The sequence below is a fragment of the Chelonoidis abingdonii genome, chromosome 5 (assembly GCF_003597395.2).
Source record: "Chelonoidis abingdonii isolate Lonesome George chromosome 5, CheloAbing_2.0, whole genome shotgun sequence".
Taxonomy (NCBI): Eukaryota; Metazoa; Chordata; order Testudines; family Testudinidae; genus Chelonoidis; species Chelonoidis abingdonii.
In genome coordinates, this window is record NC_133773.1 from 94,489,951 (window position 1) to 94,517,240 (window position 27,290).

The 27,290-nt window shown below is 40.7% G+C and overlaps 1 protein-coding gene across 8 annotated transcripts; it reads left to right on the plus strand.

Annotated features, from left to right (window-relative positions):
- On the plus strand, positions 1 to 27,009 carry OCIAD2 (OCIA domain containing 2). Of its 8 annotated transcripts, none has more exons than XM_032768858.2 (9): positions 174 to 313; positions 402 to 540; positions 10,363 to 10,511; positions 18,178 to 18,274; positions 19,130 to 19,183; positions 21,951 to 21,998; positions 23,489 to 23,594; positions 25,013 to 25,100; positions 26,838 to 27,009. In XM_032768858.2, exons 3-8 carry the CDS (start codon positions 10,452 to 10,454, stop codon positions 25,092 to 25,094), a joined length of 447 nt encoding a protein of 148 aa, XP_032624749.1. In that variant the 5' UTR covers positions 174 to 313; positions 402 to 540; positions 10,363 to 10,451; the 3' UTR covers positions 25,095 to 25,100; positions 26,838 to 27,009. The 8 variants fall into 8 exon arrangements, with proteins under 8 accessions (XP_032624755.1, XP_032624749.1, XP_074922564.1 ...); XM_075066463.1 differs by having other exon boundaries at positions 10,375 to 10,511; XM_032768860.2 differs by lacking the exon at positions 402 to 540 and adding an exon at positions 8,438 to 8,511.
- The last annotated feature ends 281 nt before the right edge of the window (positions 27,010 to 27,290 follow it).

A 27,290-nucleotide genomic window follows, 5' to 3' on the forward strand; every position in this document is an offset into this window, starting at 1 on the left:
GTCCTTTCCAGGGAGTTACATTACATTGGGGAGAGGGCACTAGCAGCCCGGAGCTTGCTAAGGGTCCCACAGACACAGGCGGCTTCCGGCACTGAGGCTAAATTGGTGCTTCTTGCAGCTGATCCCTGCCTCTCGCTGGCCGGGCGGGGCCAGTCAGCGACACAGGAATTGAATAGAGCCTGCTGGTGCTGCGTCTCTGCTCCGGCGAGCAAGGTACGGCCGCCAGGCATTTGCGCGGTAGGAGGTATGAATTGGGCCCCGTTTTAGAACTAATACAAAATCAGTAACTTCCCAACTAGAGTCCGGAACGATCGTAAGTGTTTTTCCCTCTTTGTCTCTGCAAAGTTGCTCTTCGCTCTGCTGATTTCCTTTAGTCTCATCTCCTGGGGTTTCAAACACAGAAACTGCACAAAGACTGCCCCGGTAGGCCTCCGCGCCGATGTGGGTTGGACGTCAGAGAACGGCGAGTACACGCCGTGCTGAGGGAATTGCCTCGTCGATGCCTCAACACAAAGGGATTTTTTTGTTCTAGTACCGCTTGTAAGGCCCACATTTTTGACAGCATTTCCCCCCTAGAGCTGTTTACTAGTGACCAAATTCTTGCACGTATATCACAAAGTGCAGATTGTATAGCAGCTGGTTTTGATGAGAGATTGTATATTTTTTGTGGAAAGCGTGTTTAAAAACCCCACCTAGATTTTATATTGAGAAAAATACTATAAAATGCACGTAAAATAAATGGGACTAAATGTGGAGGGATAATTACATACCAGAAAGCAACAAGACACTGGGCCAAATTCTGCAATCAAAAATACACAAATATCTCAATGAGGTTACACTGGAACTGAGGGCAGGGTCAGTTTTGGGAGTAGGCAATCAGGGCAGACACCCTGGGTGCCAGCTTATAGGGAGCAGAGCATTGCTCATGTGGTTGGTCTCATTTTTGCTCTGCTGATGGGCTGGCATCCTCCCCCTACCCCTTCACTGCTCCTGGGAGTTGCTAAAAATCTTCCACGTGACCAGTAAAAGAGCTAGGGCAGTCAGATGGAGGACAAAATTTGACATGTTGGGAAAAAGTAGAAAAAGTTTTTTCCACAATGAGCCAAATTTTGCCCTCAGTCATTCTAGTGTATAGTGAAAACAACAAGTACACCTCTACCCTGATATAATGCTGTCTTCGGGAGCCAAAAAATCTTACCACGTTATATCGAACTTGCTTTGATCCACCGGAGTGTGCAGCTCTGCCCTCCCAGGGCACTGCTTTACCACATTATATCCGAATTCGTGTTATATCAGGGTAGAGGTGTAATAAAAGTTTTAGGTCTTGCTCTATATAGATTCTTCTGCCTAACAGTCTCAAAGCATGTGACTGCCCATGCATTAGTTAAGCCTCACAACCCAGCTGTGAGGAGAGTATTTTACTTAGGAGGAAATTGAGATTTAACAAGATTGAGTGACTCACCCAACATCACACAGGAAGTCTGCTACAAAGCCAGGAGCAGAATCCAGATTGCCTGTGCCTATAAACCCCATGCCATCCTTCCTAAGAAAAAGACAGTGATCAAAATTTTTTCCAAATATACTCATAATCCCTTCAAAAACAGTGAAGAAAAAGTGATAGTGCCTCCCATATTATTCCTCTGTAAACACTGGAAATGGCTGTCAAACATCTGAGCACATACTTTTAACAATAGTATCCAGTCGCTCCTTCATTTTAATCTTGTTAAGCTTCTAGTCATGTTGCCTGAAACTAAACTATGTACCCTGCACCAAAATAGAGTGACAAGATATCCTGATTTTTTAGGAACAGTCCTGATTTTTGGGTATTTTTCCTCACATAGGCACTTATTACCCCCCGTCCCCTCCACTTTCTGTCCCAATTTTTGACACTTGCTATCTGGTCAGCCTATACCAAAATAAGAGTCCCATAATTAAAATAAAGGTTCCAATTTAGAGGGCTCTTATAATATCTCCTGGCAAGTATTTCTCCTTGCACCCTACTGAATGCCAAACATCTGAAATGCTACTGCAGGGGTCAGCAACCTTTCAGAAGTGGTGTGCCAAGTCTTCATTTATTCACTCTAATTTAAGGTTTCGCGTGCTGGTAATACATTGTAATGTTTTTAGAAGGTCTCTTTCTCTAAGTCTATAACATAGAACTAAACTATTGTTGTATGTAAAGTAAATAAGGTTTTTAAAATGTTTAAGAAGCTTCATTTAAAATTAAATTAAAATGCAGAGCCCGCTGGACCGGTGGCCAGGACCCGGACAGTGAGTGCCACTGAAAATCAGCTCACGTGCTGCCTACCCCTGTGCTACTGTAAGTGCTGGGCTAAATGTCACAATGATTAATTAGTACTTTATTCCAGATGCACCCACACAATAAGACAAAGTCTCTGGCAATGAAAACAGATCTTTGAAAGAGTGGGGAAAAAAATTCCTATCTGTTTCTCCCAGTAATCTCACAGAGTGGTGTGGTCACTACCAACAACTTTTCAGGGTGGATTTGATTTAAATCACTAGTCAGGAAGACTCGGTTTAATCATAGATTTCTACATAAAAGTGCATTCTTATTGGTTGTTATAACCTTAATACATATTCTTCCCCAGTCAGATAGTTTGGTTTCATTTTTAGAAAGTACACACTATATACATTTTTTAAGTGATTTATTTTGAAAACTTTTCAGATTAGTTTTACAGCTATATCAGAAAATGAATACCTGGTTATTTCACTTACCAAAAAGGTAATTGAAACAGTTCACTTCCCAATGACTTCATAAATATCTCCAATTCAACAGGTTAATCATTCATATTTGGAGGATTTTTTGCCATGCTGTATTAGGAGGAGAACATCACTAGACAAACATTTAAATTGTTTTATTTAACTAAAACAATAACATTATGTAATCTGGATTTTTTCTTCAACAGCAAACATAATATTTTAACAAAACAAGCACATGAATTTTTAAATTTAGTTAAACATTCAAGTTCTTTAAAATCAGGTTTGTTTTTGTTAAAATTGTTTTTAACTGAAATAGTTAAATGAAATATTTAAAAAAACCCCACAAATTAAATAGACTATGTCAGCCAAGTCAACATGAGAGACTTACAATATTGGCTTCTGCAGCTAACTCAGTCGTCTTCACCTTCATTTTCCTGTTTGTTCATTATCTGGAAAAGAAAAACAAGCTTTCCTGCTTTTTCAGGTCCCAAATGATTTCTCAATTTGGAATGAATTAGTCCAAAGGAAGAAAATACTCTTTCTACACCAGCAGAAGAAGTTACTGCTGTTAAAAGTGAGATTATCATTTTAACAGTCTCTGAATCCAAGTGCTTAAGTGACTTCCACTAGTTCACTGGTGAGATTCTGTTTAAAACATCATCAGCAAACACATATTTCTTGAATGGTTCACCCTGAGCTCTGAAGATTATTATAGTTGGCATTATGGAGGGATGATTGCTGCATGTCTATGTCATAGCTAACTTCTCTTCAGCAGTTAAGGTTTGACCCTGGTACTGAGTATTGAGAATATTTGTAAGAAAATGAGCTGGAGATAGTGCTTGTCCCATTCATTTTTTTTAATGCTTGTAACATAACTCTGCCATTGCATATTTCTCTTTTTAAGATCTCACTCAGTTCCTTCCAAATTTCAACCACGTCAGCAATAAAACAGCTATTTCCCTGCATTTTGTTCAAGGCTACAGAAATAGGATTCAGGGTACTCAGCATGTGTTCAACATTTCTCTTAAACCCAATATTGAGAACTTTGGCTGTGACAGTGCCATTTATTTTTTCACGATTTTGTGTACAAACTGTCATCAGAGTAGGCCAGTTCTTGATATAGTGCTCAAAACAGCCACTACTGAGTTCCATCGCATGTCTTGTGGGAGAGTTTAGCTTGGGTCCTCCACTTTTTCAGAGCAGCTGCTGCAAAGTGGTTGTTACGGAAGTATTTTGCAATTTCAAACATTAGCCTTTATTTCTGGAACACTGAAGTCTTTGGCTAGGAGGTGCATCAAATGAGCACTGCAACCGTATGTTATTAGCTTGGGACTCTCTTCACTCTCTTCTAAATTTCTTCTCATCTTGGATACATTGCAGCATTGTCTGTGACCAAGCTGCGTACTAGACATTTGAATTTTTTCACAGTTTGTTATAGCTTTTACTGCTACTTCTTGTAAGTATTCTGCTGTGTGTGCATTTCCTGATGTATCAATTGTTTCTGTAAGGAAGACATTCCCTTCTTCTGTTGTCACACACAAGCACATACAACAGGATCATTGTGGACATTGCTCCACCCATCAAGATTCAGGTTAACAATTTTACGCTCTAGACTTTTTGCACACTGTTCAATTTCTTTCTCATACTCTTTATCCAGCAATTTGCCTGCGACATCTGCTCTTCTGGGTGGCCTGTATCCTGGTCTTAATGACTGAACCTTGTTAATGAAGTGTGGGTTCTCAGTCATAGAGAAAGGAGAAGTTTGTTGCATAAACAAACTGGGCAATTTTTTTCATCAATTACCTCTTTTTGTAATCTGCTGGTTCTTATGATTTATCTATGGTTGTTTCTGGATGATGGAGATTTTTTTTTCTTTTTGCTACGGGTGGTCTCCTGTGGTTATGTGACATACACGATGTGACTGAAACACTATTATAGGCAGATAATTCTGAAACTACAGAAAATAATGGTGATCTTGAAGGTGGATAGTATTCAGAATCCTGTATGTTGAGGATAGATTCTCCTAAACAAAATAAGTCAATGCAGTTATTTAATTATTATTACCATACTGCTCATTTAGTATTACTCATTGCATTCACTGACACTCAGTACTGCTTTAAAGGTGAAAATTGTAAAAGAAGATCTGCCTATTTCAGCTGTTTTGTTTTTTTTTATCACAACTGCATCTAAAATGATAGTACCATAGAGTAACAACTATATTTTTCCCTCAACATGAGAATTCAGGAATAGTCCAGAAAGAAGACAGGCAGTCTTTAAGAAAGAAGTATGAAATAAAAAAGTTTACCAACCTGAAGAGCCTGCATGTTCAGGTGTTATAACAATAAAATAAAAAGGATCTTATTAATGGGGATAAGGCAAAATGCCACATTTATTATGAATATAGAAAGAATCAGTTATAGCTGTAACATCTCATTCCCTCACACACACACACACAGGTTCTGCAAAGTTGTTATAGTTACCAGCCTAGGAGTTGCTCGTGCCAAGTTACTGGCCAGATGGCCTGGACACGAGGGTGGAGCAGGGCTTTGTCAGATGCTCATCTGATGCGCTTGGAGGTTGGTTTGCAGAATTAGATCCAAAGTCCTCAGGGTCTGTTTTTATAGGGATTTATCCTCATACAAGTTTACAGGGTTTGCTTTATCATGCTGTTCTCATGTTTCAAGTGATAGTCAATCACTGTTCTCACGTTTGAAGGGATAGTCAATCACGCGGATGGCACAGCAATGACAAAATAACAGTATATTGTTACCTTGTTCCTCGGGTTTTTGGCCCCCCTGTCTCTGGAGCAAGTATGCCCTCAGGGTTATCGAGCTTTCTTGTCCACTGTATTCTTTAGCTGAACGGTATTTTAAGGCTGGCACCTCAACCTTTAATCTTCCATTCCTCATTCAATCATACATACCTACAATCACACTCGCACTCCAACATATATCCTGTCACATCTGCATTTTATCACTTGCCCATCCTTTAACAAAACCGTTCTAAAATCAGTGGGACATGGCAGACTTCAATAAGTCTATTCATCCCACTTGTTATATCTAAAAGGAAAAGAACAAGACAAGCATGCAAGAGTTGGGAGGGTTCACACATCTTATTCCAGAGTTTAGGAAAACAAAGTTGTACCAGCCATAAAGGACAGGTGTTATCTTGTTACTTTTAGAGTAAACTCTTTGTATCTGGATGTTTTTCTGTAAATAGCACAGACTTTGCAAACTGGCAGGCCTGTTTCAATGAGCACAAACTCAGCAGGTTGAGAGAGCAGGCTGAGAGACATATTTCTTTCTAATGGTCAGGCCAGATCCGGGGTCTGTTGTGGAATCATTCTTACAGTTTCCACAACATAAATGTATTATTATTTTTAATCCAACACAGACATGTTCCTTTCATCATCTTCAACGCAGCTTCCTCCTGAGAAGGAACACTTTTCATGATGATGTTTCATTCGGGCAAACAGGCCTTGCATTTCTTTGTTGTACTGTTTGCATTGTGCACGCATGCCTGTCTTGCCCACAGGTAGAGGAACTTCATTAAAATATTCCCAAACTGGGTCTCTTTGACAGGCTACTGCCATTATAGGTTTTCCCTTCTAGTGAGAGAGTGGTATGGTAGATCTCAAATCAATGAAGGCTACACTCAGAAAGACCTCAAGACTTCTGGAATATGCTGCTCAGACAGTTTCACTTTTGTTTCTACTACCTGTCCCTCTCTTCTCACAATTATCTCCAGACTTCTCCTTGTTTCTAACCATCAGAGGAGTGAAGTTCTGGAACAGCCTTCCGAGGGGAGTAGTGGGGGCAAAAGACATACCTGGTTTTAAGACTAAGCTTGATAAGTTTATGGAGAGGATGGTATTATGGGATAGCCTAATTTTGGCAATAATCAAAGATCAGTTGCCAAATTATCAGCAGGTAAGTATGCCCAGTGATCTGGGATGGGATGTTGGATGGGATGGGATCTGAGTTACTACAGAAAATTGTTTCCTGGGTGTCTGGCTGGTGAGTCTTGCCCACATGCTCAGGGTTTAACTGATCGCCATATTCGGGGTCGGGAAGGAATTTTCCTCCAGGGCAGATTGGCAGAGGCCCTGGAGGTTTTTCGCCTTCCTCTGTAGTGTGGGGCATGGGTCACTTGCTGGAGGATTCTCTGCAGCTTGAGGTCTTCAAATCACATTTGAGGACTGCAATAAGCACATAGGTTTGGGGTTTTTATAGAGTGGAATGGGTGAGATGTATGCTGCATTGTCAGGGTCAGACTAGATGAATATGTCCGGCTTGCTATTCCACCCAGAAATCTTTTATTCATTAAACATTTTGAAACTTTGCACTTTTAGAGAGGGTAAGAGATAGCTCTGGTGAATGAAATTTGCAGAGGTACAAGTAGGGTTGAGGTCTGCATGGTTTCACTTCTATATATATGATTATTAAAAAATTTTTGCTGTTAGAGCAGGTTCTCTGTAGACACAAATTGCACAGTTTGAAAACTGCAAGACTGGAGCATTCTCTGATGGTAGTGGTTTAGATCTGAGCGACGTGAGTCATTTGGAAGAAGATGAATTAACTGGGATAAATAATTCTATAAGAAGAACCTGGAGCATAGAGATTGAGTCCCTAATCCATGAACTATTGGAACTCATTTACAAAACTTTTCTTAAACATTACATGACTATATAGTCTCATACTGCAGAATTAGAATTTATAATCCTTAGTCAGTGATGAGATATCTTTGAGCTATAAATGTATCTTAATTAAAACTATCTTTAGATTGATTTAAAAAAAAATCTGTTTTTTTTATTTATATCTGATTTTTGAGGGAAAAACCTTCAATTTTTATCCACCGTGAGCCTTCTTAATACAGAAAAACAAATACTTACATGAAGAGTAAACTTCCCCCTCTCTTCTCCAAAAAGAACCCCCAGCCATTTCCCTCATATGCTGCCCCTTCATCGCCCAGCTAGAAGCTTCAAAATATTTTCTATGCAGGAATCCTTTATCCACCCTCTTCTATTCCTGAATAAAGGAACTGGAAATATGAAGCAGGCAAGACCAAAGAAATAAAAATGCCTCAAGCAGGTGATTCCCTTCAGATCAGATGGATGTTTTTATCGAACAGTTTCTGTACAGAGTGAGCATTTTAGTTAGATAACAAGAATAAAGGAAACAGGGAATTTGTCCCAAGCTAAAAATAGCTAATAAAGTATGCCATCCATTTAAACCCACTTGGCTTCAGAAATCAGGCAGCAGAACAATAAATATGCAAGAGAAAAAGTCATGTTTTCCCAGTATATCATTGCAAGGATAGTTTTGTCTGAGATGATGACGGTGCCCGAATTTCCCAAAAATAATATCCAGTGATTATGAAGCACCCTAGATATAGTGCCTTCCTCAGATGGAAGGCACTATATAAGTGCTAAGTATTATTAATTCAATTTTTAACATTTCACCATCATAGACTCTGTTTGACAATGTTCTTGCCAGCAGGGCTGTCAACTCCCATCTCTACTAGGATGGGTACCAGGAAGTTCCTTCAGAGTCTACCCGTTTCTGGGATTCTTCATTATGTTGAAACTGAAGCGTAGTTTAGTAACATAGGAAATACTTCCAAGATTTTATGGGTATAATAAAAGATGAATTACAAGCTACAAGTTACTAGAACACATTATAGAGTCCTAAAAAAGCCTCTCTCTCTTCTTCTTTAGTTTTCTGAATCTGGAAGACAATGATGAAAAAGTGATGCAGAGCTTAAATTCTGCTGCAGTGGCAAAGAATCCAGGTCAGATTCTACTGCAATCTCCTGAGATGATTTTTTTTTTTAATACAACTTCCTACACAGCTAGGTTTATTGAACAGAATATGAATTCCAAGATTTAGTGCCTGTGATTGACAAACTTTTCTAAAGTTCTCTCCCCTTTCCCTTGGTCTTTTCTAAGTGACAAGAGACTGATAGAATGAGACAAACAGTGAAGAGTTGACAGTTTTCCCCACCTTCCACAGAGCTTCAAAATTACACTTTTTAGAGAAACAGTATCAATATACAGTGCTCTGAAAATGGTGTAGACTGTGGTAAAACTGAGCATAGGAAAAGAATTACCTTTACTACAGATTTATATCAACACAATGCTTTAATTGAATCTTTTTAGCCAGCAGAAAGGTCAGTTCTTCAGCCCTGCCATTAAAAACCAATAAAAAAAGATTATCTGCATTCCCAATGCTAAATAAAAATACAGGGCTTCTCCTGAATGTTATAACTTTGTAACTGTCTCAGAACTAAAGCACAGTACAGAGAAGAGTTGGACCAGCAACCACTTAGGAGAACAGACTTTTAAAGCTGTTCCACTTTGTATAAATACATAAATAGAGATTGGGCTAGAAAAATGAGAGAGTGAGAGAATGGCTCTAGAGCCTGGGGGTTAGAGCACTAATCTGAGAGATGGGAGACCCAAGGTTCAGTCCCCCTTCTCCAATGACTAATTTATCCAAAAAGTGGAACAGCTTCAACAGAAAAGACTGGGGCACCCACACAGGAATATTCCAGAGCCCATTTGTTATGGCAGTCTCCTGAGAGGTGGGAAACACCTGTTCAAATCCTCTCTCCCCATCAGGCAGGGAGAAAATTGAACCTGGGTCTCCCACATCCCAGGTGATGCTCTAACCAATGGGCTGAAAGTTATAAGGGAAGCACCACCACCCTGTCATCACTGTTGAATGGACCCCAACACTGAACCAGGCCCTGCAGGCAAAAGGGGTGGGGGACCATCTAAGATCCCACTGAGGGTAGGCATGGAAGAGATACCCTGAGGCCTAGAGTGAGGTGTTGTGTGCGTGACCAAAGGCAGAAATTTAGACACTTTAAAACAAAAAAATTTACGTGCAGAGAATTCACAAGCCTACAGGTTTACACAGCAGCCCAGTGGGGGTTTTGTGGATTGCAGTGGCACCTCAATTTGGGGCTTAAGTAACTAAATCCCTTTGTGGGTACCTTTTTAAATATGATTTAAAACAATCAGAGGAATAACTGGGATTATGATGGATCTTGGTCTGAAACACAGACTTAGTTCATGTTAGGCTTGATGGGTAGGCCCTGTGGTGAAAGAAGAAGTGTGTGTCAGGGGTTAAGGGTAGGGCATGAGCAGGAGGGGGTAGCCCCGGAGCTCATTGTACTGTGAGAATTCTGGCCACCACTCAGGACAGGCTGCTGTAAATTAGACCAATGCTCTGAGCCACCTCATTCAGGCCGGGGGCCATTTTGAGTTCCAGTGCAGTCAGAGATCAGGAAGGTGCAAGGTGGTTGGAAGCCACGTTTGTCCCCACTCCTCTCTAGCAGTGAGAGTTTTGTGCTGCACTTCACAAGCCCCAGCACATAATCCTTCCCTGTATATATGCCTGCTTGACTCAGTACAAACCCAATATTTCTGATAACTGAAAGGGAATAATGAATTGTGAGGCCTGATACAATTCAGTTAGAGTTCAGGTATTGGATCTTTTTTAGTTACATTTAATATCAGGTTAGTCAAATAGTATCTGCAATAAAGATAATGCTGCTTACAAAATGGGTGTTTCTCTGAGTAAATAGTTGCCTATAACAATATAATGCTTTTACTCTTTTTACCTTTGTACCGAACAGTGAGAGGAGGAGCCAGCTGTGAAAGACAGCATTGCTGACTTTGCTGCTTACCAAGATTATTAGGAGGAGAGGGGGAAGGACTGACAGACATGTCTTCAGAAACAGCCCAAAGTAAATTTCAGGCATCTTCACAGCAACAAAACAAACAGGTAAATTGGAGTTGCTTCCCCTTTCTGTTGAATGCTATCTTTAGCCAGTGACTGGCATTTTTGTATTCTATCGAAGAGAATCCAGGTGAACAGTTGTCTGAATAGAGGGACTTATACATATAAATGAGGAGGAGGAGGGGCTTGCCAGTATTCCTCTGTGGAGTTTCTGCTGATCCATTAGCAAATATTAATAGATTGCTGGTCTCCTGGTCAGGTGTCTGCGTCCACTATACTCATGGCAGCTTTCTCAGGTGTATCTGGCTGTTTAGGGCAAGGTTTCAGCCCTTTAAAAGATACTAGTCAGATATAAAGCTTACACATTTTCCCAAGAAAGATCGCTTCATTTCAGAAGGCCTTTTTGTGCGATATTTTCTTCGTGATACAAGCAAGATTCTGGGAGGCATTTATTCACAACCAAATGAAAATGCAGAAGCTAGCAACACAGTATTTTACAAAGTCAGTGGGGTTGCACAGATGTAACTGAGGGCAACCTTTGGTCTTATGTTTAAGTTTAGTTTAATACAAATTGACAATAAGCCATAAGATTTATTTTATTGTTTAACTCCACCCTAAAATGGCTACAGGTCTGCCCATGCTTCCCTCCTATACCTGGAATATGCTGCATTTATCGTGTAAAATATTAAATAGGCAGCAGGTTTAAAACAAATACAAGGAAGTTCTTCACGCAGCACACAGTCAACTTGTGGAACTCCTTGCCTGAGGAGGTTGTTGAAGGCAGGACTATAACAGCGTTTAAAAGGGAACTGGATAAATTCATGGCGGTTAAGTCCATGAATGGCTATTAACCAGGATGGGTGAGGAATGGTGTCCCTAGCCTCTGTTTGTCAGAGGATGGAGATGGATGGCAGGAGAGAGATCACTTGATCATTGCCTGTTAGGTTCACTCCCTCTGGGGCACCTGGCATTGGCCACTGTCAGTAGACAGGATACTGGACTAGATGGACCTTTGGTCTGACCCGGTACGGCCGTTCTCATGTTCTTAAATGACAGTGTCCAGTCCTGTAGACTACAGATAGGTTAATTATAACATCACAGCTTTCACTTTGTACTTCCTTGAATAGCTCTTAATTTTTAGCATGATATTTTTCTACAGAATTAAATATATAAAACAAAGTCTGCATTCTGTTAAAATGTCTCCTAATGTTGATAACAGATCTAATCCATATCATTAAGTATATTTAAGGACGTCTACTCCTTCTGCTATGCTGAGATTTTACTTTCCATGTTTCAATCCAAAGTAAATCTTTACACGAGTTAGAAATTTCTAAAACACTAGGTTTATAATATGTATTGATGCTATAGAACTGTAGGTTATTTAAATAGAGTTTATAGTATCCCATATAATATTAAAAATAGAGCACATTTGGTTTTAGAATCATATGTTCTTGCACAATTTTCTATATATAGAGTAACTCCTTGCTGAACATTGTAGTTATGTTCCTGAAAAATGCTACTTTAAGCAAAATGATGTTAAGCAAATCCAATTTCCCCATAAGAATTAGTGTAATTAGGAGGAGATTAGGTTCCAGGGAAATTTTTTTGGCCAGACAAAAGATTTTTTTGATAGACAGATAGACACTATAAATTGTAGTGGAATCAGAGGATGTGATATTTCCTAGGGAATGCTTTGCAGCTAAATGATGAACTAGCACTCAGCTGAGCAAGGGTTAACACATTGTTGTTAATATAGCCTCACAAGCTACAAGGCAGCAGGAATAGAGGAAGGAAACAGCATGGCAGTCACTGCAAACATTCCCTGTGGAAACTGACCGTGATGATGAATCCACGCTATCCCGCTAGAGTGCACCACTCCCTCCCCTTTCCAAAGTGTGTGAGAGTGAGAGACACACATTGCTCCTTTAAGTATGCTGACCCCACTCTAAGTACACTGCCTTTTCATGAAGATCAGCAAGTTGAGACAGTAGCTGCCGCCGCCGCCGCCGCCACCACCACCAGCAAGCTCACTCCTGAACCCTGTCATGTCTCCCCCCTCCCCAGCTCTGTGGAGATGGGGTACAGGAGGAGGGGGACACCCTGATATCAGCACTCCTCTTCCCCCAACCCCCTGCACAGCAAGCAGGAGGCTCTCAGGAGTAGCTCCAAGGCAGAGGGCAGGAGCAGCAGTGAGGGGAGGGACACGAACTGCCCAGCGGCAACCACACAGGAACTTAGGGGAGCTGCCAGCCCCCCTTGGTTCCAAGCCCCCACCATTAGCTCCAACAGGCTGCTCTTCCTGCAAGTAGTGAACAAAGGAGGTGACTGCCAAACAACGTTATAAGGGACCATTGCGCAATTTTAAATGACCGTGTTCACTCTAAGGGCTGGTCTACACTACGGGATAAAATCGATTTTAGATACGCAATTTCAGCTACCTGAATAACGTAGCTGAAGTCGAATATCTAAAATCGATTTACTCACCCGTCTTCACCGCGCGGGATCGATGTCTGCGGCTCGCCATGTCGATTCCGGAACTCCGTTGGGATTGATGGAGTTCCGGAATCGATATAAGCGCGCTCAGGGATCGATATATCGCGTCTAGATTAGACACGATATATCGATCCCAGAGCAATCGATTTTAACGCGCCGATATGGCGCGTAGTCTAGACATGGCCATAGATCAGCAATGTAACAACCAAATGACATTAACTGGGACAATGTTAAATGTGGAGTTACTGTATTATACTTCTCAGAGCTCTGTACAAGGTTTCAATATGTTCATGTTCACAATTTCTAGGGAAAAAAAAATCCAGACTTCTTTGTGTTATGGCCCAGACTCTGTACCAAATTCTGTTCAGTGCAGGGAAGGCAGAGGACAGTCAGAGAGCCAGTTACAACCATCTGCTAGTTATAGTCAAGCTATCTTAGTCACATTCCCAGTCCCAGCTAATCTGCTGTAGTTTATGCCAGCTGGCTATGGTTCCCAAAGGACCATATCTTTGTTAAGAACCAGAAGAGCACAGGTGCTATCTGGCTCATCCTAATCAGGTGGAGGGAGGCAGTTGGCATAGGATTTGGTTACACTGCTCTACACCAGCTGCAAGCTCCCTTATGCTGAAGAAATCTCAACAGGCCTGTTAGGACCAGATTCCACCACTTTGTGCCATAGGTGAACATTTAACTAAGTAATTTTGATATGAAATAACCCTGTTGATAATCATTTACTTTATCTGTTATTTGTACTATTGTAGAATTATTATATTTGACATAGTTTATGAACAGTACAAGTGTCATATACTATACTATGACCTTATGTGACATGTTTGTTCTACTCACTGCTGGATGGCACCACCTGCTGGTGGTTCTGGGGATTAGCTTAGTCAAGTCAACACCCCTTCCAGCAGGTATAGCCTATCAGTTTCTCCTCTGCAGTCTGTCTCTTGCTCTCAGGAACCACTGTAGTCCTCTTTGTAACTCAGCCATCTGGCCAGGTCACTCAGCATTCCCCCTTCCTGGATACAGTCCTTCAAATTCTCTGTCACTCCCACAGTGACCCCAACAGTCTTCCAGTTCACTGCCCCACTGGTGGGTAGGAGAACCCAGGCCCACCCTCTACTCTGGGTTCCAGCCGAGGGACCCTACAACATGCAGCAAAGGTCTAGCTCAGTCCCCAACTTCACTGCTTCCTACCCAAGCACTCCTCCATTCTCTTGAGGTTTGCTAACCACTCTACTCCCTCCTCCCAGGGAACAACCATCAGCTACTTTATCTATAGCTGCCAAACATACCTCCCCTCTCCCAGGAAGTGACTGTACACCACCTTCCTGCAGCCTCTTCTGCTTCCAGTTTCCTATCTTTTGTAGAAGCCCCACCTGTTCTTCACACCTGAGCTTCTCTCTAATTAGTTGCCTAAAGCTCCCCCCTGTTTGCAGCCTAATTAGCTGATTGGCTAATTAGCTGATTAGCTCACCTGGCCCAGTTCAGCTCTTGCAGGGCCAGTGTGGGGAGCACACTCCATCACACACTGCTATGAAACTCAGTTTGTGATCAATTTGAAGGCCTTACTCAAGAAATAGTCCCACTAACTTTAGTAGGAGTTGTGTTTGAATGAGGACTGGGGCATCCATTACCTGAAAATTTAATAATGACTACAGCCAATAAACCTATTTCGTCACCTGGGTTACAAAACTAACAGGGTTCACATTGAGGTGGTACATGTCAGAATGGGTATATCTCCGGTTGGAGCTGGGGGTGCGATTCTCTGCTGAGGAAACATACCCACATCAGTGGTGATGGAGTTAGCATATTAAAAATAGAGTGTAGCCATGGCAGCTAATTATGTACTCACCCAAGATATCATAGGCACATAATTAGGGAGGCTAGCCCTTCTACCTCTCATGCTGCCATGGCAACACTATTTTTAGCGCAGAGCTAGTGCGGGTATGTGTCCTTGACCTGGAAATCACATCTCCAGCTCCAAGTGCAGACATACCCTATGGCATACCGACATCTCTACCAAGGTGACACTTGTGCTACAAAATCTGAGCTTTCATATTTTTTTTTAAAAGTACATTTTCAGCTTTTGTGATTGTAAATAGAGCCTTGGAAATGTGAAGTGAGTGTAATTGAAACAATACATCTGCCTGAGTTTGCACAGAGTTTTCAGCAATAACTATGAAGTCTAAACTGCCCCATTCGTCTCAGTGAGATGCAGTGGCAGAAGTGGCATCGTAAGTCAGTAGGTGCACTCAGCCTCCTCCTTGCCCCACTGAGGGGGCACCAACCAACTGCAGCAGTACCCTCCTCCCCAGCACCACAATCCTAATCCCGGCCCGGTGTGGAGGGAAGGCCTGGGAGAAGAGGAGTTGGGCTGGAGACTGAGCCCAGCTTTGACCCACCCCAAAGTAACAGCTCCTGTCCCTCAGGACTGGGGTGGGGATGGGGCTGGCTCTGACTCCCTGCTCCATGTGTTGTGACCTGGCACATGGAGTCACAGTGCCATTCAGGTTTGGAAGTGTTGAAGTTTATTGGTAAATCAAATAAAAGAGAAGATAAATGTGATAAAATCATATCTAGAGTACAGAGTAGGCCACCGCCTATCTTGGTAGGTTAAACCTTAGAGTTACAGTCCTGGTAAATTGAAGACTACTGTCCTCGCATTCTATGTGTCTGTCCCTCCAGCTATCATGGCCCCTGCCTTTATCTCACCATCCCAGTGCCTGAGGTCACAGTTGCCAGTCAGAGTCTATTTCAATCCACTCCTCTAAGGGTCAGTCACTTATACTTTCAGTTCCTTTGAAGGTTAGATCTGAATGCTATTACCTGCTCACTGCTAATCCAGCATAGATGACACCAACATACCCTCCCCAGTATATGTACTGTTTCAGTTTTATTTAGTAAAGAAGAGGATTTGCTTTCATGAGCAAAGAGTTTTTCCATCTCCTGTTTCTTAGTGTACATCACTTCAAAGTAACTCCAAGAACTTTTTACGTATCACATATTTATAATGACATCTAGATACTGTATTGTAGGACTGTTCCTGTAATTAGAAATAAAGAGGGAGGAGTTGGAGGGTCAGGGAGGGCCCATGATGGTATCCCCAGGATATTTGCACCAGATATTTCACCTTAGTTACTAGACATTTAAAGCAGCTATGAAATCTTTCCTGTGCAGCCAGATAGAAACAACATAAAATAACAATTTATAATTGTCTTCTTACACAGAACTAAGTCTCTGCCATGTTGCTACAACTGTATACATGCACTATACAAGAGACTGGTTGTTCCAAACTCTTGTACAGTGAATGTATACAGCTGTAGCAGCACAGTGGTGAGTTAGTTCAGTGTAAGAACGCTTCTGATGAGTAAGGTTATGATTTAGTCATGGATATTTTTAGTAAAAGTCATAGACAGTGACCTGTCCATGACTCGTACCAAAAGTACCCCTAACTAAATGTTAGGTGCTGGGGATGAGGGGGCATTCCAGCAGATGCTGCTACTCCAGGCATGGGGTGGCCCAGGGCCCTGCTGCCGCTGCTGCTTTGGCCAGGGGTGGCCAGGGACCCAGCCACTGCTGCTGCTCCTCTGGGACAGGAGCAGCCCGGGGCAACCTTGCTCTCCTGGATCACTGTTCTGGGCAGCACCCGGGACCATTTGCCTGGGGGTGCCCGGGGAGTGACTAGTATGGCTAGCCCTGGGGCCACCCCAGCTGCTTGGGCAGCCCTGGGGTCAGCCGCACCAGCTGCTGCAGCTGCGGAAATTACAGAGGTTCTGGAGTCACAGAATCCGTGACTTCCATGACCTCTGTGAAAGACACATAGCCTTAATGATGATTATTACAATGGTTAGAAACCCAGGAAAGCAGAAGCCCCGACCTTCCCTCCCCCCATGAGTCCTATACTCACCCCCTTCCAGTAGCCTCTGCCCTCAAAGGAAACCCCCTACTGTCCCTTCCTAGGAGCCCCTGCCTGCCCCCACTCTGCTCCTTACCCCTGTTGGCTGGCTCAAGTCTTCCTTGGAGGAAGGAATTTTAGGATCTTCCCCTCCGTGCCCCATATCCAGCCCTTCTCCCTTCCCCCGGGATTCCCAAAAGGGAGTTGCATCACAACCCGGAGTGCCACCCCTACCACAGCAGCACCACAAGGCCCCCCTTTTGCTGCCCAGTCCCATCCCCCTTCACTGCAGCTACCTGGCTGACAAGGAGAACAGACTAGCTTGCCCCCTCTACCCTACCTAAATCCTTTCCCCTCCATGCTGGCTTGAGGCTTCCCACTGGTCCCAGTTGCTAAGAGGAGTTGTGGTGGTGGTTTTTGGCAGGCAGACCTGAGTGCCAGCTGCACTCCCAGCCATGTGAGATGCATGCATGGTAGTGCATGTCCAGACCTGATTTCTGTGGGTACAGTTCAACCCATGGACCCCAGCTAGAGCCAGTGTTGGTGAGATGTTAACTCAGATGTCCAGAGATGGTACTAAAATGTCAATATTATTAACTGTTTCACTGCTCAACAAAGAAAAGACAGGGACAAACACAATTTATTGTGAGTGACATTTTACTGCCATTACTGCGTGGATGTCAACAGAATCCAGTAGGATGACTGAATCCTGCTGAGGAGAAGCCCAGCCAGAGAAGCCCAACAGAGCTCATAGGTGTATTCAAATTGCACGGAGGGGGAGTTAAGACTGCAGCACCTGGGAGGATGTGTGAGATCATAATTTGAATATCTGTACAATCTACCGAGAGTGATTTCTCATTTGGCATCTCAAGTGGGTGGAGTTTATTTTGTGGGAGGACCTGAGAGTAGCACTGCCTTTTTTTCCTGCCAGTTTAATCCCTGAATATCAGCTAAAGAAATGTGGCTGATCAGAATAAAAGAATTAAGAGAAAAACAGCAATTTACTGCCAGTCTAAAATTAATACCTATACTATTGCAGACAAGATGTTCCAAATGCGATAAGTTTTTTCACTTTAAAACCTGAACAGTACTTCACATTTCTAATCTTGAATTATCAAATACAGGTATCTGACTGTTTTACTAACTGCAGATGGGTTGTGTGTGTGTATTTGTTTTGAGACTTGAGGGGGGGTTGCATTACTTATGAAAGGAAAATACCTTTCTCATTTTACATTTTGTAATTATTTTTAATTCATCTTAAATTATCTATCTTGTAAGATAAAAATCAGTAAGCTAACAAAAGATTGCTCTTTTCAGTCTGGTCTCCACTGTCCTATCTCAGATGCTCACATCGATAGAAAAGAAATAGAAAGGATCAGTCGAGAATGTAGAAATGAAAGTTTCTGGTACAGAGGTAGGTAACTCATGTTAATTCTTATCCCAGTGAGAATCAGCACCTGATGTATTTTTAGCTGAACTGCTGCTTTAAATTCTACTGCACGACTTGCCAGTTACTTTAACACTTACTTTTATTTGAGAGAAGATTGTTATTAGGGCCTAATTCTGTCATCCTTACTTATGTCAAGTAGTACTTACTATGAAATCAGTGGGACTACTTACATAATAAGGTACACTTAATGTAAGTAAAAGTGGCAGATTTGTACCCTTAATTGTTAATAGTTAGCTATTATTATTAGCTGATGTCACTATTTTTGAAATCTATTATTACTCTCACCCAAGAGACGCTTTTCATTTTCTTTCATATATATGATCTTGATTTTGAATTTTTTCAAGAAATAAGATTTCTATTTAGTTTCAACAACAAAAACAAAAGTCACTGCAGAGTGAGCGTAAAGCTGGCCAGATGGCAACTCTAAATGTGGACATTCTGAAAGGAAAAGATTTGAAAAGCTTCTAAGGGTTTCATCATTTAATCGAAGTTCTATCAAGGTCAGATACACTTGAGTTTTGCTGTCTTGAGGGGATAGACTGTGAATGGATGTGCAAGTTTTTGTTGTTATTTATATTTCAGTAGCACGAAAAGGTCACAACCAGGTTGGGCTCCATTGTGGTAGTGCTGTTCAAACATAATAAATTACTGTCATTGCCCCAAAGAGCTTACAGTCTAAGAGCAAGTGTAATAGGTGAATGACAAAAGCAAGCTGGGGTGGAAAAGGCAGGATAATAAATACAAAAAAGATGCACATAATTCTCAGCCAGTCAGTAATGAGCAAAGTGCTGATTTTTTTTGTTTGCTTCTTTTTTCCAGGTCTTCCCTTGTCTCTAGGAAGCATGCTAATCACTCAAGGGCTAATTTACAATGGTAAATGGAAGATATATGTGTATCGTTTTATTTATATTAGAAATGAACCCAAGTCATGGTGATCAGGAATCAGCACTAAATCAGAATTCTCCCAGAGCTTGCTGCTTTTCATATTTGAATGTTCTTCCCACTCAGTGCTATCAATGTTATAATGATTTGATAATTAACTATGCATTGCCACAACTCATTCTGAATACAGTAAAGGCTATTTTATCTGGCACTTTATCAACTGGAAAGCTTTATTATCCGGCATTTCTGGTCTCTCCCAATACAAATCTTCAGTCTAGTAACTGCGACTAGTATACTGCCCAGGAGGTTATGCAGTTGCACGTTCTGCACTCTACTTTTATGCAAAAGAGGCAGAAGACAAGTAAGCAAGCTGATATCGGGAATTTATTCAAAAAAGCAACTTCTAGAGTGTGTCACAGGGTCATTACAGATTCAGCCTAATCTATTACACCGTCTATATATACAATGATAATTGATGTTGATGATGATGCTGAGGCACTGCAAGAGCCTGAAGAGTCTTGCGAATCATCAAAGAAAGATTAACTTATGTTCAGTATAGTTTTAGTGGTAAGTATATTTTTAGTGATCGGACTGTACATCATGTGCTGCCCATAGTGATATGTAGTGTCAAAAGATAAAGTTTTCTATACAGTAGGTTACCTGTATACACCTAAGTACTTCAAGAAACCAACCACTCTGCAGTGGAGTACTACTACTGCGTTGGTGAATACCTGTATACTGTACTACTGTGTTTTGTCTTTTATTCATTTGATTGTATTCTAATTCTTTGAAAATTGGTATTCCATTGGTACCAGAATATTGATTAACTGGCACCCACCGTTCCCCCAACATGCCAGATAACAAAGCTTTTACTGTATTTCCTTTTGAATTCAGACCCTTCCAAATACTAGGGGCCTGAATCTGTCACACTTACATTCTGTAATCAAGGAAGATCACTGACTTCATTGGGACTACTTGTAAAATAGGGTACTAGTCTATGTAAATGAGGGTATCAGAATCTGGCATTGTAGCTCTAAATTCTGGCTTCTAGAAAGCATCAGCAGTATTTTTATGACTATATGCCAACATACATAGTGGCTCGATGCAAAGAGGTACTGGCCAAAGGGGAGGGCAGGGAGATCTTATACGGCTGCTGTGTAATCTGCACAGAGGAGTATCACGTTACATTTCTGTAGTGAATCAGTCTGGTTGCACTCTGCATGCCCATTGAGGAGATGCAGACTACTTTCTGGTTTCTCACCCCTTGGCAGATAACTCTCTCCACATTTCCCTAGTACCTGGGTATTTATGCTAAAATGAACAGAGTGAAGTAATTAAGAATGCCAATTTTAAATGGTGGTTATTATTGTGCCTTGACTTATTTGAGATGAATGGGGCATCTTGTACTTCTTTTAGAAACAACTGCTGAACACCTGGCCAAAGTGAAAATAAATGGGCTTTGCATGGAGGACCTAATAGGGATGAGGGGAAAAGAAATCCTCCTCCCCGCAATCCAACATTTGGCATAGAGTGGTTGCATGGCCTCCCCACTGTGTATATACTACTGCTCAGTTGGCTTTAGAAGAAGCTGGGACTTCTGTGCATCCCCTACACTATGTGAATCTACAGTTGTAGATCTACTGGCCACCACTCTATGCTGCCTCTGCCACCAAACTCTTCTGGGTGGAATTTGCCTGCATGGTCTGGCACTGTCACCCCTACTTCCCTTCCATACCCTGCCTCCCACTGATGTCCCACCCCAGAAACATAGTGGTTCCACTGTTTAGAGTCTTCCATCTCATTGAAGGGGGTCATCACATAGCCCTCAGAGCTACTGTTATACTCTGTCTGTTTAAATTCTGCAGAAATGGATGGGTCACCAGACAAGTGCTGGTACAAAGTACAGCAGACGGGCTCATTCTGACCCCTGCTTCTTTGATTGGCTGAGATTAGATATGGCAGTCACATCACACAGTTGTGATCAGTCATCCTGCTTGGGTATTTTTAACAGGTTCTATACAATGTCCAGAATGGTGGTTGCAACTTGTGAGCTCATGGGTAAAGGAGATGTAAACAGGAAAATTGGAGGGATCCACAGGGATTTGGAGGATTATGTGGAAAAATCCTTATGCTGCATTTTGATTTGCTGTCTCATGGTGTCAGCTGAGCATCCACAGATACCAATATATGATGACATGCTGCTACAAAATTGAGATCAGAAACAAATCACTATTGTCATATTAGTCAATTTGAGGGGAGGGGGAATTTTGGTGGGGAAGGGTGAGAATCTTTCCATTTTCTCCTCTGTTCCTGAACTACATCTTCTCTCCTCAGAAGCCCAAATGTCAGAGTGACTCCTCCATTCCTATTAAAGAGGATAGAGTCATGTTTATCTGGTGACAGTTAACACTAGGCTGATCGTTGGCAAAAAAGGTCCTACGAGTTATCTCCCAGCTTGTGCTGACCCAAAGAGCAAGAAATTGAACAAGAGACCTGGACTCCAATCCCCCGCATGGCAGCACAAAATATTTTTCCCTGACACTTCTGTGCCACCACACAAGTAATTGTATTGGAAATTACCAGAATGCTTTGGGAACGGTGTATTTTCCTCAATCAAAGCTACCATACTTTTTAAGTATTGTATAGCCCTTACTCTGAGAAATGAGGGAGGCTTGTTGGAAAAAGACCATTTTTGTTGTTACACGATGATGAGTTTCTCAAGTGGATAGGCATTCTTAACTATTCCGTTTTATTTTAGGCTTTCTGTCATCAAACCCAAGATTTGGATCATTACCTAAAATTGCATGTAAGTCAGTACTTTTATTTTAAAAGGACAGAAAAGGTTGAAGAATATTTATTAACAGTAGAATCTGAACTTTCCAAACCTCCAGACTTCTTTTGTGTGCTTGTGTCTCCCTGTTCTAGTGAATGTCAATTATCCAAACTTCTGCTTATCTGAACCCATAAGGTATCAGTATAGCAGTCTAGGTAAATAGGATTCTACTAAGTTTACAAACTAATTTATTAAGTAAAGTTGGTTTAATGAAGACTTTTTCAATAAGAGTATATATTCAATTTTTAATTCCCTATCTGCACTATTATATGATTGCAAGGTCAACCCTCACCATGGTTCTGTCAATAACACCATTCTCAGTGGTCTGCTTGTCTGCTTCCTCCACAAGCACCTCTCCCATGCCACCTCATTCTTGTGGGAAAAACATCCAAACAAAATCTGTTCCTCCCCACCTTAGCCTCATTAACTGTCACCTTGCCATAATGCACACAAAATTCTGCCATCTGATCATGGGTAGGCCAATGGTGAGTTTGGGCTGGTGATTGTGCACATAGCTAATCTATGCTACAGTATCCTACAATTTTGTTCCCATGTTCTCTCCGTGCTTTCACAACCTTGTTTATTTTATCTGCCTGTTATGTCTACTCTTTTAGATTATAAACTTTTGTGGGGCAGGTACTGTCGTTTATTACATAATGTACAGCAGTAAGGCTCTGGCAATACTATATGACTATCATAACGAGTTCTCAACATGATTAAGTTCTCTAAGTATTACAGCAATATAACTGCTCAAATAAAGAAATAATAATACAAATTCAGTTTATTCTGCGTGTCTAACTTTGGAACATTTTGTTAAAAAAATTGTTGGCACAGAAATTGTTTTGTATTGTATTTGCATAATGCAACCAAGCCATTTAAATGACATAATCTCATCTGTTTTCAAAAGCTTAGCAGGTTTCATTTGGTGTATACTTGGATGTGAGACCTCCACAGAAAATTCAGTGTGTTGCCAGAAGTAATTTTTCTTTTTGAATGAGTACTGAACCAGAGCCCAGTGGTATTAAGGAAGCCTGTGACATAGGAAGACAAGACTTAACTGAAGTCCTAGCTATTTGTAGTAATCAAAAATACCATGTGGCATTTTGCAAAGGCAGGGGGAGTCAGCTCTTTTGTCTTTGTGAAATTTCACCATGGGCTATTATTACACTCCTCATCTAAATTTCCCCTGAAATTCCAAGTGTATATAGTATTCTTTTTGACATCTAAACTGTTGTGCCGTGTTGCTGTGTATTCTTAACCAGCTGCAGTGTTTCACTCCACAGATGGTTCCATTTCAGTGATAAGAGAACTAACTACTATTACAGTATAATCTTTGTATATGTTTATAAAGTACTTTGGGATGAAAAAGTCCTACATAAGTGCAATTTACTGTATAAAGAACAAATAACAGTATCTTGAGTTAGGCTCTTGAACTAACAATATATTATGATCTGTTTGTACAGTTGCTGGTGCCTTTGGTCTTGCCATTGGGACAATGTCATACATACGAGTATGCCAGAGAAAGTTCCAAAGTAAAGGAGTTTGTCCATTTGGTCCAGAACATAAAAGGTTTGTCTTCAATACAGATCACTTTATCTTAGATCAAAAGATAGTTATTGAAAATAGAATGAAAGAGAGAGGCAGCTACAGCATACATTTAAACCTTTTTGCTTCAGCTCATAGGGCACTCTTGAAAGCTATACCTAAGGATATATACTGCAGTTATGTAGTACCAGATTATGTGGTAATTATTAGAAAGATACAAATTAAATGCAATGTAATCTGCATTGTTTGGAAGACATAAATAATCCTGTAATTTAAAGGATTAAATCCTCAGCCTCTCCATATACTAATTAATTATAAAAGATCAACAGTTAGCAATTTACCTTCTATCTGGTGCCATTAAATATCACACCATCTATCCCATCTGTTTGGCCTGTAATTCACCTTTGGAGTCTCCTTTGCTCTGTACGTCCAAGATGTACATATCCAAATATTGCAGCTTTTTCCTGCACTACATCTTCATATCCCTACAGTTCATCATTCTCTGCCATAATCAATGCAGCCTCCTCTTCTCTGGCTTCCTGAACACCCATCCTGTCTCCAGTCCATACAAAATGCAGCTGCTAAGATCATTTTTCTTACCTTAGACCATGTCATCCCCTCTTTTGAATCCCTCTACTTGCTCCCTGTCGAACACATCAAGTTCAAGTTTTTTGTCACTGCCTTCAAAGCCCTACACAAATGCTGCTCCCACCCACATCTCATTTTGTATTAACTCTCACCTTCTCCCCTGAGCCAATGATATCTCCCTCAATTTGTCCATGTGTACTACACTGCTCCCTGCATAGGAAATGCATTTCCAAAAGCTCATCCACAAGGCCACCAATGTATTAAAATCCCTTCTGAAGGCTCACTTGTGCTGTGATGTCTCTGTAAATTAGCTGACTGATAATGGGAAATTGGAAGAGTATTTTGAAATAATTTAAAAATCCTAAACCAATATTTTTTTAATAAAATATTTCCTCTCTCACTTAAACCTCTGCCTCCCCCCCAGAGAAACCTGTTGTGTTAATACAACATTGTATTACAAAGATGTGGCCAACTGGGGATCTATCTCTTGGTAACCCTTGCCTTTACCCACTGGTCTTGTCTAGATTGTGAGTTTCTTTTATCAGGGATCATGCTTCCTTTTCCTGCTTGGAAAGCTCTACTATCTTTTGGGCACTACTGAAAATAAACAATACATAAGAATAATAAGGTTGTTTTGCTGGGGCATTCAGACATCATTCCATACCATAAGACATCTGGAAGGACTGAAGAACATAAACCAGATGAATGGAAAAGAACAGGAGATTCCTTCTATAAAGCCTGTTCAACAAATTCCTTCTAAAAGAATACTTACCAATATACAACACAAAGATGACAGCTGTGTTAGAGAAATATGAGCAAAAATCTTGAATGCTCTATTTTCCTCCTGATTTTAGGCACTGTCATCATACCTGCAAGGAATGCGAAGCAAATTTTGGATCTAATGGACGGGAAAACTCAAAGCCTTCAGCTTCATAATCCCAGGTACACACATTTGAATTTTAAGGAAGCTTTTGATTTTATTCTTTATTTTGAACAGTATTCTAGTTTAAAACACTTGCCACAATAGAATATAAACATAAACTTCATGAAATGAAAGCTGATCATTTGGAATTCTATTTATGGTTCTGAAGTTAACCTTGATTCTACATTTTCTCTTTACATACATTTAACATTTCCACTTCTGAGGAATTCCTAATTTAGCTCCAACATTCTCATACAAACAGCACTATTTTTTTTTTTTTATCCAGCTAGAATTCAGTGGGATTCTCTGGCTAGTTGTAAGTTAGAAGAAAATAAATAAATATTTCTCTTCTATTTTGAATGTTGGTTTCTGTTCGCAATATCTTTTTTAACTTGAACATTTATGGTCTGATTATTTTTGGTATGTCAAAAATACAGCTGAAATATTGATGTTTTAGGAACATGAACAGTAAATAATGTCCTCACTATTTGCATGTAATACTGTAATCTAGCTCAAACAGAAAGTAGGGGTTTGATGCAGAAATTATTGGGTGAGGCTCTTTGGCCTGAACTATACAGGAAGTCAGGCTAGATGATCATAAAGGGTTCCCTCTCTCTTTAACATCTCTGTGAATGACATTGAGAGGGATATCTTAGCAGATCCTGTTCATTGACCCAAAACTGTGATTTTGATGGATTTTGTCAGTGCCTGGTATTCACAATGAAACATGTTGATGTAATGTTGTATTAGCACTGAAGAAGACATTAGGCTGAAGCGTGGCATCATTAGTGTTCCATCTGGTCTTTAATAGTCTGGAGGAATTTTTTTTTTTTTTTTTTACACCTATGGTCTTTTTTAGTGGCTACAGTAGTTAGCCAGTGGGGTAAGTAAACAGTGAGGCCTCATTTGAACCTAGCCTACATGATTATTGCACTCCAAATCTGCAGTAATATAGGGAAAAGGTAAGATTCTCAGAAGCACCTAACTGACTTGAAAACCAATGGGACTTAAGTGCCTAAGTCAAAAAGTGTTTTTGAGAATTTTGCCCCAAATATTGCTTGCCTTACTCACAAATTATTATTTCCATTGACTTAAAATAAAGAGGCCATAGTATGTTTAATTAAAGATTGCCATTTATTCACTGAGAAGTTGTTTTGAGTCAAGCTGAGAGCAGAAGTTGGTGCATATTTTAGTTTGCTTACTCTATTGGCCTGGCAAAGACTGAGTTTGTTAACCCCCGGATCCAAACGCAAAGGCCATCTCCTTTCCTAAGCTTTTGACAAAGGGATTATTGTGAGCTGTGTTGTTTAATACACGTGTACTGGCTAGATTTGAAACTATGTTTTACATGTTCCCAGAGTCAGTTCTGATGGAAGAACTTTGAAATTTAGGAAAAATGTTAAGCAGGTTTTTTTTATACAATTAAACATAAAAAAAATTGAGATTAGAGACTGACTGAACATTTCAATTAGAATACACAAAGTATTGTGGTGTTTGATCGCTTCTTTCCTTTTTAAAATATGTATAGTCAATGAGGTAAAAGTGTGATAGATGGTGGATATTGCTTTTCCATCATGCGCCAACTTCCACCTCAGATTACCTCTAATTAAAATTATTGTATTGCGCACAAATTCAGGGCCAAATTCTTACCTCAGAGACTTGTGCAGAACTCCCTCTGAAGTCACCAGATGCACATGTATATCTGAGGAGAATTTAGCTCTCAGAGCTCAGTATTTTTTTTTGTTTGTTTGTTTCAGATCACGTCTCTTCTCTTTAAGAAGTTACTTCATATCTTGGTATCTGAATTGTAGAACTGACAAAGATGACAGAATACTGCAGAAAAAGTCTCTTTCTTCAATAGCTTATTCTGGACAGAAGAAATTAAGCCTAAGGTGTAAACCAATACACTGTGAGGATTGGGCTAATTTTGCCTATATAATAAATTCTAAATTCTACTAATGCAGTTTCTATTTTTTCTGTTGATATCACACCCCAGTATGTTTCTTTTTTTCCTTAGATGCATTTTAGCTCTTGGCACTGAAAACTTAGATATTGCAATTCTTATAAGTGGCAATGACCTGATCTCAGTGCAACCTGCAAAAGGCCATAACTGGAAGTATTTGTCTCCTGCATGAAAGAAAAAGAATGCAAGAGTATTTAAATGACGTTGCACTGCTAAGCAGCCCACCAAGCCCCCTATACTGTGATCA